Source organism: Triturus cristatus, chromosome 5_2 (assembly GCF_964204655.1).
Source record: "Triturus cristatus chromosome 5_2, aTriCri1.1, whole genome shotgun sequence".
NCBI lineage: Eukaryota > Metazoa > Chordata > Amphibia > Caudata > Salamandridae > Triturus > Triturus cristatus.
The window spans coordinates 925943461-925958770 of NC_140588.1; the positions used below are offsets into that span (position 1 = coordinate 925943461).

The 15310-nt window shown below is 48.6% G+C and overlaps 1 protein-coding gene across 2 annotated transcripts in view; it reads right to left on the reverse strand.

Moving 5' to 3' along the window:
- Positions 1-15310, reverse strand: part of THOC2 (THO complex subunit 2) — a 1568999-nt gene that overhangs the window by 1211305 nt on the left and 342384 nt on the right. For both annotated transcript variants that reach the window (XM_085608126.1, XM_085608125.1), the window contains exon 11: positions 1919-2091. In XM_085608126.1, the coding sequence (XP_085464252.1) occupies positions 1919-2091 (173 nt within the window). The remainder of the gene's footprint in view (positions 1-1918; positions 2092-15310) is intronic.

Consider the following 15310-nt stretch of genomic DNA (forward strand, 5'->3'; position numbering starts at 1 on the left):
TCCATTTCCTAATATTGCAAGTGCCAGGTGTGAGAAAGTGGCCTCTTTCTGCATGGTAGCCCCCACTTTTTGCTGAACTGCTGATGTGCTTTGACAGAGTGTGACCTGGGTTCCTCCCAATCAGGTGCTATAAGAAAGTGACCTCTTTCTGCATGGTTAGCCCCACTTTCTTCTGAATTGCTGATGTACTTTCACTGAGTGTGCCCTGGGCTCCTGCTAATCAGGTACCCAGGGCCTATGTTCTTTCCCTAAAAACTGCATTGAAGCCTAAACCCAATTGGCATCCCTGGCCACAGGTCAGCTCCTGGTAAATGGTGCCACAGGTACCCAGGGCACTGTGACCAAAGACAGCCTCTAAGGGCTGCAGCACTTATTATGCCACCCTTAGAGGTCCTGTACTCTTACACACACACACTGCTTTTGCAGGCTGCGTGTTTTGGTGCAGAACAAAGTAAAGAGACGACATGGCACATATCTGTGTGCCATGCCTACAACCAACTGCCCTGGCACAGATCATTGACCCCTCTAGCTGGGTGCACTATACCAGTGGTAAGGGTACAGGTGCATGAGCCCTGTACCCCTACAGTATCAAAGGCCATTCTTAGACATTGTAGGTGCAGTGCTGCCATTAAGAGTATATGGTGCTGGGAGATTGTCATTATAAACTCCACAGCACCATAATGGCTACACTGAAAACTGTGAAGTTTGATACCAAACTTCTCAGCACGTTAAACCAACACTGATGCCAGTGTGGGATTTAATGAAAAATGCACACAGAGGGCATCTCGGAGATACCCTGAAAACTAACCCACCACTAGTGTACAGGCTGAGTGGCTGCTTTCAGCTGCTACTACCAGACATTTTTCTGGACCCCTGGGTCGAGAGCCTGCTGCTCTCTGGGGCCTGAAACAATGCACATCCTGGGACGAGGTGCCAAGCTTCCCTACCCAGGATGGGCAGGGTTCACCAAGGGGACGCTTCAAAGGCGTGCCGCCTTTGTGAGCTTCCCCAGGCCACTTGCTACTCTCAGCAACTGGTCCCCGCTCGTTCTGACCCTCACTTTAGCCGGGAGAACCGTCAGGATACCAAGTGAGGAAGAGAGGTGTGTCCACCTCTGCCAACTCTACCCCTCAGGTGGGGGAGGCGAGGTGAAGCACAACTCTCAGACCTGCCATCTTGCCAGATGGAGGGACTCAGCCAACCAGGGACATGCTCATGCCCCCTCCCACTGAGGGTGGCATAATAGGGGGTGTACCCACCCCAGGGAAGGGACCTATTGTCCTGCACCAAGACACGCAGCCTGGGGGGGAGGAGGGGGGTGTGCGCGCGCGTGTGTGTGTGTGTATGCATGTATGAATATAAAGCTAAAGGACCTCTAAGGGTTGCACAAAAAGTGCTGCAGCCCTTAGAGGTCTTACCAGGCCACAGTGCCCTGGGTACTTGTGGTACCATTATCAGGGGATGACCTGAGATGCCAATTGGGTTTGGGTTAGTTTTGGGGGAAAGAACAAAGGAACTGGGAACCTGATTGGCAGGGACCCAGGGCACATCAAGTCAAAATTGCATCAGTAGTCTGGCGAAAAGTGGGGGAGGGTGGGGCTTACTACAACAGAAACCCAGCTTCTTACATCCCCTCAATGACACCTACATCTTTATCTGAAAAAGAAAAACATTTTCATAGGCTAAAAAAGACAAGAAAAACACCTGGTTCCTTGCTGGTGTACAGACTCACAATTCTTACTTTCCGCTTGCGAAATACTGAGACCGGGCATGCAGTCAGGTGAGGGGAATTCAAAAACATGAGCTATTATAAAGCTTAAAAATACCATGAAGACACTCGTCACATGCACATAGGTCCTAAGGGCAGTCAGTTCATGTACTTTCAAAGAATTTCAAATTCAATAAATGAATATTTTACCTTCGGTATAGAGGTTCAATCATAATATGAATAAGCTCACATAGTGCAATAGCTATAGGTTTATGTGAAGTGGAATAAAAAGGAGGCATCTGATCCATAATGTTTTGCGCATGCTGCCAATCTCCAATCTTCAACAAAGCTTCCAATAAACCAAGCTTTTGATTGTCTGGTGGCTAAAAAAAATATATGACAGAGTTAAACATCAGTGGTTTCCCTTTAATAACCTGAAAAAAAAATTCAATTGATTCCATTGAGAGCAAATAAATATAAGTTGCTATAAACCCAGCATTTCTGACAATCACTTGTGCTTTTTCATACATTCACAAAAATACACTTTGCATAATATTATAAGAAACTGGACTGTTCATCTCTGGGAGAGAGGGGCCTCTGCATGATATGAGCTGCCTGAGCTTCCACAAACTCAACTAAGTAGAGCTCCTTGAAGAAAACCGGTTTCTCTGAGCAATGTCAGGCTTAACCACCGTAGCCTGGTATAAGTAGAAAAGCCTTTTTTGGCGAATGTTGCATCTCACAAATGAAATACAACACCAAGACGACAAACATTAACAAATAACCATGATAAAAAGCCAAAAACAATGATTAAAATCTAGATTTTGGAATCCAGAGATTAATGTTATATTAATTTAGAGTAGTAACTCAAAATAAACAAGTACTGCCAAAGTCAATACTTTAGAGCTTAATGTGACAACGCGAGAAAATAAAGGCATGCATAAACTATGTTGCCAATGTTAGGTGTCAGGGGGTTCCCAATTACACTCACCTTGCCAATCTGAAGCTTAGGCTATTTCATTAACTTTCACACTCCTCTGCCTAGCTAAAAATCTTTTAGGGCCCTCTTTGGAACCACAGTTTGTGGTAATTCAAGTCACTCACAATCCTTCGATTGGGAATGGGACCTTCTTCAGTATACTGAGTCAATCTTTAGACTTGGCAAAGAGTGACTTCTGAGAAACCCTTGAAATGCACCTGTATAGTGGAACCCTAGAAGAAAGGCACCAGAGACATGCAGAGATAAAAAAATATAGTCTCCAGTAGCAAAGAGATCCTCCCACTTCCTCCAGTGTCCAATTAGTAAGGAAAATTTTGAATCCCGCAAGGGTTTATCGAGTTTACAAATAATCTCTTTGCTGATGAGAGGGAGGAAACAAGTGATTCAACAGATGTTTTATCCCTCATAGCTGCCTCTTTTTGAAGGCTCATTAACCAATGACAAAGTCTAAATTGTTCTGTGGCAAAGATTTGATGGAGCCATTTTTCTGCAATAAATCTAACCATCCATCCCTCTACTTATCAACTGAAGCATAATAAATTCCTGGATTAAACACTATCAAAATGAATTTAGGTATATGGGGAGGGAGGGTCTTCTACTGCTTCAGAAATTCTTTTTTATTTGTCAATCAGAAACAGCAAAACTTAGCAGTAGTAAAACAGACAGTTTGAACGCAACGCAATCCTATGGAATGAAGGATAACGTTACTGTAAGAAATTGGCTCTGTATATACTGTTCCCAAATAGGTGCAGTGTGCACAGAGTCCACAGTCCCCAGAGGTTTGGCAGAGGCTAAAATTAGATAGAACCTTACTCTCTAAAGTGGTAGCTTGGTCGAGCAGTAAGGCAGTATCAGAGGACAGTGTAAAGCATTTGTTGTACTGTGAGAAAGTGCCATCTTTCTTGCATGGTATGCCCCCACTTTTTGCTGAATTGCTGAATGTACTTTGACTGATTGACTGAGTGTACCCTGGACTCCTGCCAATCAGGTGCCCAGGGACTATGTTCCTTCCCTAAAAACACAAAACCCAAATTGGCAAACCCTGGCCACATGTCAGCCCCTGGTAAATGGTACACTAGGTACCCAGGTCCTTGTGACCAAGGAAGGCCTCTAAGGGCTGCAGCACTCATTGTGCCACCCTTAGAGGCCCTGTACCCTTACACACACACACTGCCTTTGCAGGCTGGGTGTCTGGGTGCAAGACAAAACAGAGTCGACATGGCACACATCCCTGTGTGCCATGCCCATCACCTACACTGCCATACATCAGCCACCCCTCTAGCTGGGTGCCCTATGACAATGGTGTGGGCACAGGAGCAGGAGTCCAGAGCCCCTACAGTACCCAGGTCCATTCCTGGGCAATGTAAGTGCAGTGTTGCCGTTTAAGAGTACATGGTGGTGAGAGCTCGTCAAACACGAACTCCACAGAACCATAAAGGCAGCACTGAAGACTGAGAAGTTTGATATCAAACTTCTCAGCACATTAAACCCACACTGATGCCAGTGTGGGATTTAATGTACCAAGCACCCCAGAGGGCATCTTAGAGATGCCCCCTAAAACCTAACCTACAATCCACGTCTGCTCTGAGGCTGCCTAGGCTGCCACACAGCAGACATGTTGCTGGACCCCTGGGTAGGAGAGCCCCTGCTCTCCTGGGCCTGCAACAATGCACATCCTGGGCGAGGTGCTAAATCTCCTCCCCCAGGATGGGCAGGGGGAAGCTTCAAAGGCATGCCGCCTCTGTGAGCTTCCCCAGGTCACTGCAACCCCCCACTCTGAGCATAGACTCAGGGGTCTCCCAGGGTCAGGTAGGTAGTTGTTACACCCTCAGCGGCACTGGGGCGGCCGGGTGCAGAGTGAGTTAGGCCCAATGTTATCCTATGGGAGGCAGGGGGCCCTTGGTTGGTGGCTGCTGACTAGCAGGTCATGCGGCTGTGGGAGCTGGGCTCCTGGTCACTTGCTCAGGGCAAATGGGGAAGTAGATAGGAGTAGAAGTTACACTGACGGGGCCACTCGTGCGGCTAGGTGTAGGGTGCTTGTGAGCCTTCGGGCCCTCAATGGAAAAGCTCAAGGATGAACAAAGGCTGCAAGCTCGGGGATGAAGATTCTTCAGGTGCCACCACCACTTCGAGAGGTAAGTTGGCGGACAGGTAGGTACCCAGGAGTCGGGCACAGGGGGCCGCAGGGCGCCGGGTGCAGGGGTGCCTTTTGGTGTTGGGAAATCTTACCCTCTGTTGATCGCGGTTGGGGGGGAGGGGGGGATCCCTGGTACTGAGGCTGCAGGCGTCATCAGGAGCGTCGAGGTAGGTTCTTGGGTGCCGAATTCGGGGTCACAGTCGCCGGGGGGGGGGGGGGGGGGGGTACGTCCTCGGAGTCTTTGTCCACTCCGGCACAGGCCAGGCTTGGCGGGTGCAGAGTGTGCAGGGTTCGCAGTTCCAGGCTGATGCCAGGGGTTAGATGCTTGCTTTGAGCAGAGCCACTGCTCGTGGGAGTCCCAGGTGTTCAGAGTCACAAGGTAGCAAGGTCCCCCGGGGTTTGTGAGGTTGCTGGCCACAGGAGGTGCTGAGATTTAGCAGGAGCAGGTTCGAGGGTGGACAGGCCGGTAGGGCTGGGGCCACAGCAGTTGGTGTCTTCCTCTTCTTAGCAGCTGCACGGCAGGTCATCTTTCTTCTTGATCTTCTTTGCTGTTTTAGAATCTGGAATCTGAGGTAGGAAGGTTCAGGGTGCCCCTAAATACTACATTTAGGGGCGTTACAGGTGGGTAAAGGGCAGGGACCACTGGGTCCCTGTCCTGTGGTGGGTACACACCCTATCCTGCCACTCTCCTGTGGGAGGGGGGCAGTGGCCTAGTCCTGATTGGGTAGGGCTCCCCATCTTCAAGATGACAAGGGCCCGAGATGTGCTTCACCTCGCCTCCTCCACCGGAGGGGTGGGGTTGGCAGGGCTGGTACATCCCCTGTCCTTACTTGGAGTTTCAGGCCAGTCTTCCCGTCAGAGTAGGGGTCAGAACCGGTGGGGGCCAGTTGCTGAGTACAGCGTGGCATGCCTTTGAAGCTTCCCCCTGCCCCTCCTGGGGGAGGAGACCTAGCACCTAGGCCAGGATGTGCATTATTGCAGGCCCAGGAGAGCGGGGGCTCTCCACCCAGGGGTCCAGCAACATGGCTGCTGTGTGGCAGCCTAGGCAGCCTCTCAGACAAGACGTGGATTGTAGGTTAGCATTCAGGAGGCCTCTCTAAGAGGCCCTCTGTAGTGCTTTTTACATTAAATCCCACACTGGCATCAGTGCGGGTTTAATGTGCTGAGAAGTTTGATACCAAACTTCTCAGTCTTCAGTGTTGCCATTATGGTACGGTGGAGTTCGTGTTTGACGAGCTCCCAGCACCATATACTCTTACACTGCCCAGGAATGGACCTGGGTACTATAGGGGCACAGGGCTCATGCTCCTGTGCCCACACCACTGGCATAGGGCATCCAGCTAGAGGGGTGACTGAGGTATGCCAGGGCAGTGTGTTTTTGGGCATGGCACACAGGAATGTGTGCCATGTCGATTCTTCACTTTGTTCTACACCAAGACGCTGAGCCTGAAAAGTCAGTGTGTGTGTGTCAGGGTACAGGGCCTCTAAGGGTAGCACAATAAGTTCTGCAACCCTTAGGGGCCCTTTTCTGGTCACGGTGCCCTGGGTACCTAGGGTACCATTTAGCAGAGGCTGACCTGTGGCAAGAGATGCCAATTGGGTTTAGGCTTCATGCAGTGTTAGGGAAGGAACACAGGCCCTGGTTGTAGGAAGGTGGATATCTGACTATGGTTACCCCCAACTTTTTGCCTAGTGTCTAGCTGGTTTTTCGACTTAGTTGGCCTGAGATCCTGCCATTCAGGGTCTCAGGCTGTCTGCTCTCTCTTTAAAATGAACTCCATGTACCCTAGGTACATAACCAATTGGTAAGGAACACCTTATTGGACCCTGTACAGTGTACCCTAGGTACCCAGGGCATAGGTGTACCCTAGGCCTCCCAGGGGCTGCAGCATGTATTATGCCACCCCTGGTCTGGCCTTCCAATCAGACACAACTGGCTGATCACTCAGCTGGGGCAAGGTCGTGTAATCACCCCTTGCTTAGATATAGTATGCCTATATCTACCCTTATATATAGACACATGTGTACCTATCAGTCACTCCTATGGCAGGCCTTAACCATCCTGGAGGCAGAGTGCTTGGTAACATGTGAGATGGTGCTCTAGCATGAGCTGAGCCTGTCTGCAGCTTTCGGACCCAAGTCCTTATAGCTGTTCTAGGATATAGCCTACCATATACTCTTAAAGTGCCTTATAATCTTAAACGGTTATGGTAACTATGGTTTGGCTTTATCAAAACATGTCGTGTAAGGTGTCTAACACTTTGGAATAATACCCCCATACCATTTCTGGTGATGAGGATATTATCCCTCCCTTCTAGAGGGAGGGACATGTTAAAATCCTACTTTGCTGTTTAACTCTAACCAAAGCCTCAGCATCACAAAATGGATGCTGCTGCCACAGACACAAGTCTGACCTCCTGCTGCTGGGAGGGATCCCAGCCAGGGAGGCCTGGACAATAGGTTTCCTGCTTGGGGAGGTGCTAGCACCTCCCCAGACAGCCTTTAGTGTATTGGGGCAGGGTGGGCTGAAAGGAATGAGACAGGCCTGGGGCACACAAGGTGTTCCTTGCATAGTCCAGTTCAAACCGGCGCTGGGGCACTCCAGCCCCAGCTCTGGCGCGAAACTGGACAAAGGGAAGTGGGTGTAACCACCCCCTCCCAGGTCCCACCCATAAGGCGTGACATAGCAGGTATCCCAGCCCCCCAGATTAGTATAAGAGTGGGAGTTGGGCCTCAAGACTTTAGATTATCCTGAACCTGCAAAACTGAACAGAAACTCTGGACCTTCGACATTCGACGAAAGAAGAAGACTGAAGAATCTCCCTTGTAGCCAAGGAGTGGCTACCCTGTGCAAACAGGCACCATCAAGAGACTACCCTTTGCTTTGCAACCGTTCTACGAGGAACCGACTGCAGAGCCCGACCAGAGCCTTGACTTCCAGACTTCTCCGACCCTCATCCACATCTGCAGCAGAGCTGAGATCCGTGGAGGCGACGAGCGACGTGGGACCGGCTACCTGGAAAAAGTGGCTAGTAACTTACAGCGCAGCTTCTGAGGTACCCTCGAAGTTGCGCATCAGGGATTGAGAAGCCCCAACCCCAAGCACCATCTGCACCGAAGATCAGCCCCCCACACTCCACGAGTCCTGCGTGGGGCCCTTCAGCATTTTCCTGCTTGCCGCGTCTGTCCGGTTGCTTGCCCGCTGGCTAGTGGCCTCTGTGACGACGCACCCTGAAATCTTCTGCGCTGGTTTGGCTCCTCCAGACTGGCTCCCGCTTCTCTGCAAAGAAGAAGCACCCCAGACCTTCCTGGTCTGCACCAGAAGCAAGTCCTTCGTTCTTCGTGGGTTCCGCTTGCCAAGGCTTGGTGAGTCCTAGTCCAACTTCGACGCCGCCGACAGCAAGAGCCTTCGTGGGACAGCTCGCCTCCTGGTCCTGGTCGTCCTTGACGCTTCCTGGTCCTCCTGGCTGCAGCGACAAGCTTCACCTTCACCTGCAATCTTCACGACATCGCCTGGTTCCTTCCTGGTTCCACGTGGTCACTGGCTAGTGACCTTGACTCTGTCCCTTCTGCTTGCAGGTTTCCTTTCTTCTAGATCCCAGCCTTGGGATCCACCGGACACTCTTCACTGACTGCCTGTCAGCATCTTTCTTCAGGCATCCATAGGAGTCGACGACGAAAACGACGCATCTTCACCCCTATGCACCCGCAGCCTGTGGGCTAGGTAACTTGGGTACTCCGGTGCTCATCAGGATAGTGACTATCCTAGTGTCTAGTTTTCAAGTCTCAACTTCCTAGCTACTCCGGAAGTGTCCTAAATCTACCGTTTTCTAAACTGTACTATTGCTATTGACTTTTACGCATTACGCGTGAGTGTTTCCACTCTGCACACGAATCCCGTGGGCCTCCCACTTCCTAACTAACGCTAGTGTAGTGTAGCCCCAGCGATTCCCTAGGCCTAGGCCTATCTATTTCCGTGACAGTGGTCCTTATACCACTTACTTAGTATATGGTTTGCGTGGCCCCTAGGGCCTAACTGTATTACTTACCTGGGTGACTTAATGTATGCTTAAATAAGACTGTGTTGTACTTACCTCTAATCTCAAAGAGTGCTGAGGGTTTGACTAGAATAAATACACTTTATTTTACATATATATCTGTTGTGGTGTCCTTTCATTTGGTATTCAAGGGATTATATATGGTATCACAGCTGGCTTCACATGCCATTCAGAGTTTAGCCTAAGACTGCTCTTGTCCATGCTACCACTAGGATAGCTGGTCTATAAGGTTGACTTTACAACCAATCACCATAAGGGTATTTGGACTGATATAAGGTGTACACTATAACTAGTGACATCATACATCAGGCCAACTTCTCACACTAATGAAACAGCGAGTCTGTCCTAAATTCAGACACGCAACTATGTGCTATGGTTTTGCTGTGTCTTAAGATTGACTTGTCCAAGACAGCACACCAGCGGGCACAGGAGCACAACATCGACTCGCCAACACAGACAGATCAACAAAACACCCATTTACACTCACCAAATGGCGATTACACTCACACTAGCGTATTTTGACGTATGCGCCCGCACACACCCACACGTTGACTTCTCTCACTTTAAGCACGGATTAATGAGGGATCCTTGCAAGCAGTGCCAGAGGGAGGGCGGCTTCCCTATTGTTACCTTTCAAAACAAAATTATAGGAGGAGGGGGCGACCTACGTGATTATTCCGCCGGCAACGCCCCCATTGTGGCAGCGCACATTTGATGGAGATTAATGGAGATAAGGCCACGGGTGGCACGCATCCTGCCGACAGCGCCAAGAGAGCCGGCCGGGCCTGCGACCAGCTGCACTGCGCCAGCACGAGCGTGCCCTCCACCGACAGGACCGCATTATCATGGATTGTCACCAGCATCAGGCCCTGAGAAGCGGGGGGAGGGCCCTACCCTTCTCGACAAGGTCTCACCACAGTTATGAAGGTTGGTTGGCCCTTCACACAGCGCAGGAGCATGTGGAGTTCGGGCAGCAGGCCCTGCGTATTGGGCCAGGGCCGATGCGCAACTTGCCCTAAACTAAGATCCTTGCGTGTGGGCTTGCCTTTCACAGACAGAAGCGGACAGCAGCTCACATGGTGTAAGCAGCAAGTGATTCTACCATCAGCCTGTGAAAACACATGTGGGTAATAAGCAGCCCTATCCCCACCATCTGGTCCATGTCAACACAGGACAGCACTGTATCACTCGTCTCCAGTGCCATGGGAGCATTACGCAGGCCACATTGCCAACCAATCAGCTTTGAGCATGTGGATGACCTAGGTGTCCATGTTCAGCCATGCCACTTGAGCATTTCACGTGCAGCGCAGGCTGAGTGACCACCCATCATCTAAGCTGCATATGCTAGGGTCCAAACGTTTCAAAGTCCTGGTCGTCAGCAGTAGGAGGTTTGGCAGCTGGCTCCTGACCAATGAAACAGTCGCCATCTAGAGGGTAGCTGATGTTCTTTTCACACCATGACCTGTGTTCTCCAACCAGTCAATGCGGGTATTGAAATGGCGGTCACTGACCAATCAGCGTTCTCCTTGCTAAGACGGACTAGTCAGCAATATGCAGACAACGTGCCCTTTACAATCTGCGCGAGCACGTGTGCGAGCTGCATTCCCTGTACCAACCACGCCACTTAAATGGGGCGAGCAGTTACAAAGAGCACTGCATGCTCACTGCCAACTGGACATGGGCATTAACACTGAGGGAGCTGACGGGCAGGCGAGCCTTTATCAGCCCTCCCCCTTACAGAGCATTGTGCGCGAGGAAAGCGTGAAATCCATCAGCAAGTAGGGCTAAGCTTCGGCCCATTCAGCACATACATAACCTGAGATTTAGGTGGACCGGGTTCTGCCGGTGCTCACCGGCAGTTCATAACAAGTAACTTTAAGGTGCTAGTTGGACTCCAGAGTGGCTTGTATTTTTCATCTTTGGGCATTGGCTTTCTACAAGCGGGCTGCAGATGTTTACCTCTGTCTGGAGGCGGGATGACGAAGAGGCTGTCCCGAAAGTGAAAGAGCGAGGATCTCTTGTCTTTATGGGGCCATGTGTTTAAACACATGGCCCCACAAAGATAAGAAACCTTTTGCGACAAAAGGAAAGGCGCACGGAAGGCAGACGAGCCCGTCCAAGTGGGACGGCTCAAAAAGCCAAACGTAAACGTCACGAAGAGCTCTTTTCCAATGGCTGGCCACCATTAAGCATAAACGGGGACGCCAGCCAATGGAAAAGAGGGGCGGGGCTTAAAGCCCTTTACAGAAAAATACCCAAAACGTTAAATCTCGCCAGCGAGACTGCGCATGTGTGCAGCCCACTCCAGCAGAGACCTAAAAAAGTGGGGGCAACCATGCAGAAAGAGGGCACTTTCTCAAATCCAGACACTGCACCCTTTTCGCCTGCCACATTGTTTGCCGTTGCCAAGGCTTGTTGGTGCGCCTGACGGACACCGACCCCTCACTTTTTAACATCCAGCGTGGGACAGCTCGTGAACTGCTTCTGATCTTCCTCAGGGTCGCCTGGTCCACACAGCTGCAGGTACAAGATAATTATTAACTCTCCTGCATCTCCTGACATCGGTGGGCATTGGTCTTCTGTGCTTCCTGGTCACTCCTGAGTGGCATAGACACTGTCCCCTCAGCTTGCAGGTACTTTTCATCTTGAATCCACCTTTGTGTTCCACCGGACACTTTTACCTTCTTCGTGAGCAGCATCTTCCTTAAATCCTCCGTTGGGTTCGACTGTGGTTTCCAACGTCACTTCAAACCTATGCACCCGGCTTCACGGGTGTAGGTATCCTAGTTCCTAGGTTATTCATGGATGGTGCGACTTTCCAACCTTCTATCTTCCACGGGGTTTCTGCTGGGTTCACTGGTCCTTATTTAAAATTGCAACTGAGACTTACTCATTGACTTAAATTGAGCACGCTGTCATGTTTCCACTCTACACACTGCCTCCGTGGCGTTCCTGTGTACTTAACTTGGGTGGATTATTGGGACTCCAGCAGTTCTACATCTTCTGGGTCCAGTCTTGACTCGAGTCGTGATTTGCATCTCTATATTTCAATGTATGGTTTGGTCTCCACCTGGCGACCACCATGTATTTGTGCTATTTTTATTTATTTATAAAGTTTTATATAGCGCGAACGTGACCCACGAGGGTATCATAGCGCTTTACAGTATAAGAATAAAATTGGTTGAGGTAGTATACATACATTCAAAAGTGTCAATTCGTACAAAAGGAATAGAAGATATATGATTAACAAACAGAGGACCATGATACTGTAGAACGTAGTACAATATACTGTTAAAGAACCTTAGATGAGTGTGCTAGCAAACATACATATTATAACCATGATCGGATCCCAATAGATAAGAAGTGTATAGATAAACCCAAGAGAGACCCACCACTAGCTAAGCTTTACACTACATACAGTAATTGAACAGTAAGGGTAGTGATATTCGTCATACATAATGAGGACTCAACCATTCCACTTGAGGTCAGCAAAAGTATTCCGATCACAAAGATGACTCAGTGACATCATAGAAATCAGACGTATGGTATGTATTTGTTCATTAATAGTGTTTTTACTTCTTTTTTGAAGGCGGTAAGGGAAGTGATTCCACAAACTGCTGGAGGTAATGAGTTCCAGACACTTGGTGCAATCCCTGAGAAAGCTCTACAGCCGGTTGTCTTCTTATGGAAGGATTGGGGTTTCAGAAGGAGGGTGCTTGCACTTCGAAGTCGTCTGCAGCCTCCAGAACTTTCCAACTTTAAAGACAGATAACTAGGAGTATTGTTGTGAATTGCTTTGTGTGTCATGCAGGCCACTTTAAGGTGTATTCTTGCCTCGTAGGGCAGCCAATTCAAGGCTTTCAAGGTTGGAGAGATGTGACATTTTCTCTTGGTTCCAGATACCAGTCTAGCCGCAGAATTCAATGCTGCTCTTAGAGGGTGGTGCTCCCGTAATCTAAACTGGGTAGCGCAAGGGCTTGTACTGCCATTTTTAGATCAGCCTGAGGGTGTAAGGGTTTGAGTTTCCTTAATATACTCAGCTTGTAATTAGCTCCCTTGGAGGCATTAGAGATGTGCGACTGCATATTCAGATGTTTGTCTAAGGTGATTCCGAGTGATTTTGCCGAGTCAATGATGAGGGGGACGCAGTCAAAGGAGGTTAGGTGTTTTAACCATAAGTCTAGCTTTGGTGTGTGGCTCGGTGGCGAGATGAGGATGAATTCCGTTTTTTTGGTATTCAGCATGAGGTGGTTGTTAGTGAGCCAGCTTTGCGTGTTCAGTAGAATAGAGTTGAGGGCAATGAAATCTTCTGGCAAGGTGATTTTCAGATAGAGTTGGGTGTCATCAGCATATAAATGATACAGGATGTTCGCAGATCTCAATGCGTTCGCCAAAGGCTCCATTAGGAGGTTGAAAAGAATGGGTGATCGGGAAGATCCCTGAGGAACACCAAGTGTGACCAAAGAGGATTGCATCACTGTGCCCGAGAGGCCCATCCTTCGTTCCAGTAGGGACAGAAGTTTGTCATGCTTGACAGTATCAAAGGTAGAGGACAGATCAAGAAGAATCAGTAGGCATGATTCATTGCAGTCAAGTATTTTGAGGATGTCATCCATAATATGGGTGAGTGCAGCTTCTGTGCTGTGCCCTTGGCGGAAGCTCGATTGGTGAATATCTAGGAGGTTATAGTGTTCAATGTGATTGCATAATTGAATTTGTACACATTTCTCCAATAGTTTAGCCAAAGTAGGGATGTTGGTTATGGGCCGGTAGTTGTTTAGATCAGATGGAGTGGCATCAGCTTTCTTAAGTATAGGTGTGACCTGCCCTTTAAGGCAGTCCGGAATGACACCTTGACTTAGGAAGGCATCTACAATTTTAGCCCATAATGGTAGGATAGATGGTTTAAAAATTTTGAACAAGGCGGGGGGCAGGGGGTCAGAGAAATGATTGGAGGGGTTGATTGCTTGGAGAGTGGCGAGAAGGTGTGCCAAGAGGCATTGTTTTTTGTGACTTCCCCTGGATTATCAAAATGTACTTTGAATGAATCGCTACAGTTGGAATCTTGCGGTAGCGCCAACATGGATTGTATATCAAGTTCGATGGACTTAGTCTTTTCGTGGAAGAAATTAGCAAGCACATCACATGTAGGTATGGCCAGGTAGTTTGATTCCATAGAGTTAGTTGTTTTGCATGATTGTTTGTTGCTTGACGATTTCAAAGAGTTTTTTGGGCCGGTTGCTAGCTTGGTTCAGCTGAGTTCTGAAAAAAGTCTGCCTTTGCCTTAAGAATCTTCCTATTGTAAGAGTTCCTTAATCTTCTCAGGTGCTCAAGATTATCAGTGGTAGGAGCCGATTTCCATAGACGCTCTGCAACTCTTACTTGTCTACGCTCCGCGTTCAGACCCTCGTTGAACCATGGTTTGGAAATCTTAGTGGATACGTTTTTTTCCTGGAGGGGAGCTGTGGAGTCCAGTATTTCAAGCAACGAGTCATTGTAGAAGGTTGTGAGGTCATGTACATCAGTAATGTCCATCCTGGGGGTCAGGGCGGAGTTACACCGGTTTAACAGGGTGATGGGGTTAATATTTTGTAAGTTCCGTTTCCATTGCCTTTTTTTTTTATGGTTGGCCCCTTTTTTGAGTAACTTCGCTAATGATGGAGTAGAGGAGGCAATAATGATCAGTCCAATCGCATTGGGTGATGGATTCTAGTAAGACGATGTTTGGTTTTGCAATGATTAGGTCCAATGTCTCTCCCTTGTTATGAGTTGGGCTGTCACAGAATTGCGATAGCTCTTGTACTTACAAACTCTTTAAGACAACCTACAATATGATCGTTTGTGTTGTTCCAATGGAGGTTAAACTCACCCAAGAAGATATGATGAACTTGTGAGTTGACATTAGAAGCTATGATCTCCATTATCTCATCAATACAAGTCAAGTTATCCCCGGGTGGGTGGTAGAATATGTGTAGCTTGCTGGCGATGCGCTTAGTAACAGAAATATTAATGCATAGATAATCACAGGAAAAAAGTCCAATAGAGTCTGCTTGCTTGACTGATATTGAGTTACGATAAATGCAGGCTACCCCTCCCCCTAGTGATCCAATTCTATCTAATCGTATCAGGTCATGGGAAGGAGGAACAAGTAAGTCGAGGATGGGTGAGGAGGAACTATTTAACCAGGTTTCAGTGAGGACCATAATATCTAAATCATTTTCTAGAATGAGATTGGATATCTTCGTAGCATGTTTGCTAGCAGATCTGCAATTAATGAGCCCACACTTCAGCTTATTAATAGAATGGTTTAAGGTAGTCTGTTGTAAGTTGATATTTGTGAGGTTGTCTCTATTAATAGATCTGTTGTTGAGAGTCGGTTCTCTGAGGGGATTGGTTCCAATGGTTTG